This window comes from Tupaia chinensis, unplaced genomic scaffold (assembly GCF_000334495.1).
Source record: "Tupaia chinensis unplaced genomic scaffold, TupChi_1.0 Scaffold134836_1, whole genome shotgun sequence".
NCBI lineage: Eukaryota > Metazoa > Chordata > Mammalia > Scandentia > Tupaiidae > Tupaia > Tupaia belangeri.
The window spans coordinates 1-1205 of NW_006195120.1; the positions used below are offsets into that span (position 1 = coordinate 1).

The 1205-nt window shown below is 48.5% G+C and overlaps 1 protein-coding gene across 1 annotated transcript; it reads left to right on the top strand.

Moving 5' to 3' along the window:
- Positions 1 to 4: 4 nt before the first annotated feature.
- On the top strand, positions 5 to 1201 carry LOC106736275 (leucine-rich repeat-containing protein 37A2-like; the record flags this gene model as incomplete). Its single annotated transcript, XM_014592602.1, has 1 exon — positions 5 to 1201. A coding segment is annotated over one exon (1197 nt), but the record flags the coding sequence as incomplete, so codon positions are not given.
- Positions 1202 to 1205: the final 4 nt, after the last annotated feature.

Sequence of the window (1205 nt, forward strand, 5' to 3'; positions counted from 1 at the left end):
ACCTCCAGGTCAGAATCAAGCACCTCATAACTTACCCAGTGTTACAGTTAAACCTGCAGATGTGGTACTTACCATCATGGCAGAGCCCACCAAGGAAACGGAATCTTCTTCAACCCAGCAAGGGGCCATAAGTCAGCTTGGAGGCCCGCTTATAGAAGCTGAACCTTCTCTTGGTGAGCAGGAGCAGCTGCCTCAGCCTTCTCAGTCTTACGAGGAGGTAGCACTTTCTCCAGCTGAGCAGGAGGCCATAACTCAGCTTCCAAGCTTTCCTGTGGAGGCTGAACCTTCTTCCACTGAGGAGCAGCAGCAAGCTCAGCCTTCTGAGTCTCTTGGGGAGGTTGAACCCTCTTCAGAGCAGCAGGAGGCCTCAGCTCAGTCTCCAGAATATCCTGAACCGATAGTTTTACCTCCGAGTCACAATCAAGCTCAGCATTTAATCTTACCCAGTGTTACAGGTAAGCCTGCAGATCTGCAGCTTACCATAACACAACCTACTATTGAAGTGGGGACTTCTTCAGTCCACCATGAAGTTACAACTCTGCCCTCAGTGCCAGATAATGTTGAGAAACCTTCTGAGACCCAGCAGGAAACCCCAATTCTGCCACCAGAGCCTCCAAAGACTGAGTATGTTGAATATTTGCCAATTCAACAGAAGCCTCCAGCACAAATTTTAGAATCTCTTAACAATCAAAAACCCTTTCCAATACAGCAGCAGGCCATGGCTGAGCAAGCACAGACTCCTGAGGAGGTTGAATCCTCTGTAACCCAGCAAGAGGCACCAACGCAGGCTCCAGCATCTTCTATGGAGTATATAGATAATTCTTGGCTTAATGATGAAGTGACATTTCCATCTCAGCATTTCATGTTGCCTTATACCACCGTTCATCATGTGGACCTGGGACTTACTCTAACTCCAGAACCCACTACAGAGGTTAAATCCTCAGTCCAGCAGGAGAACCCTCCAATTTCCACTGGGCAGGCTGGATTTTTCCTGACTCAGTCTAATCTTTTTCCACAACCTCTAAAACATCCTATAATGGTTGAATCTTTTCAGCAAGAGGCCACAGCTCAGACTTCAGATCCCCCTAAGGAGGTAGAATCTTCTCCAGATCTCTTGGAGACCCCAGGTGTACCTTCAGAGCTCCCTAAAGAGGTAGAACCTGCTCCTGCTTACCAGGTGACCCCATCTCAGCCTCCAGAGCCTC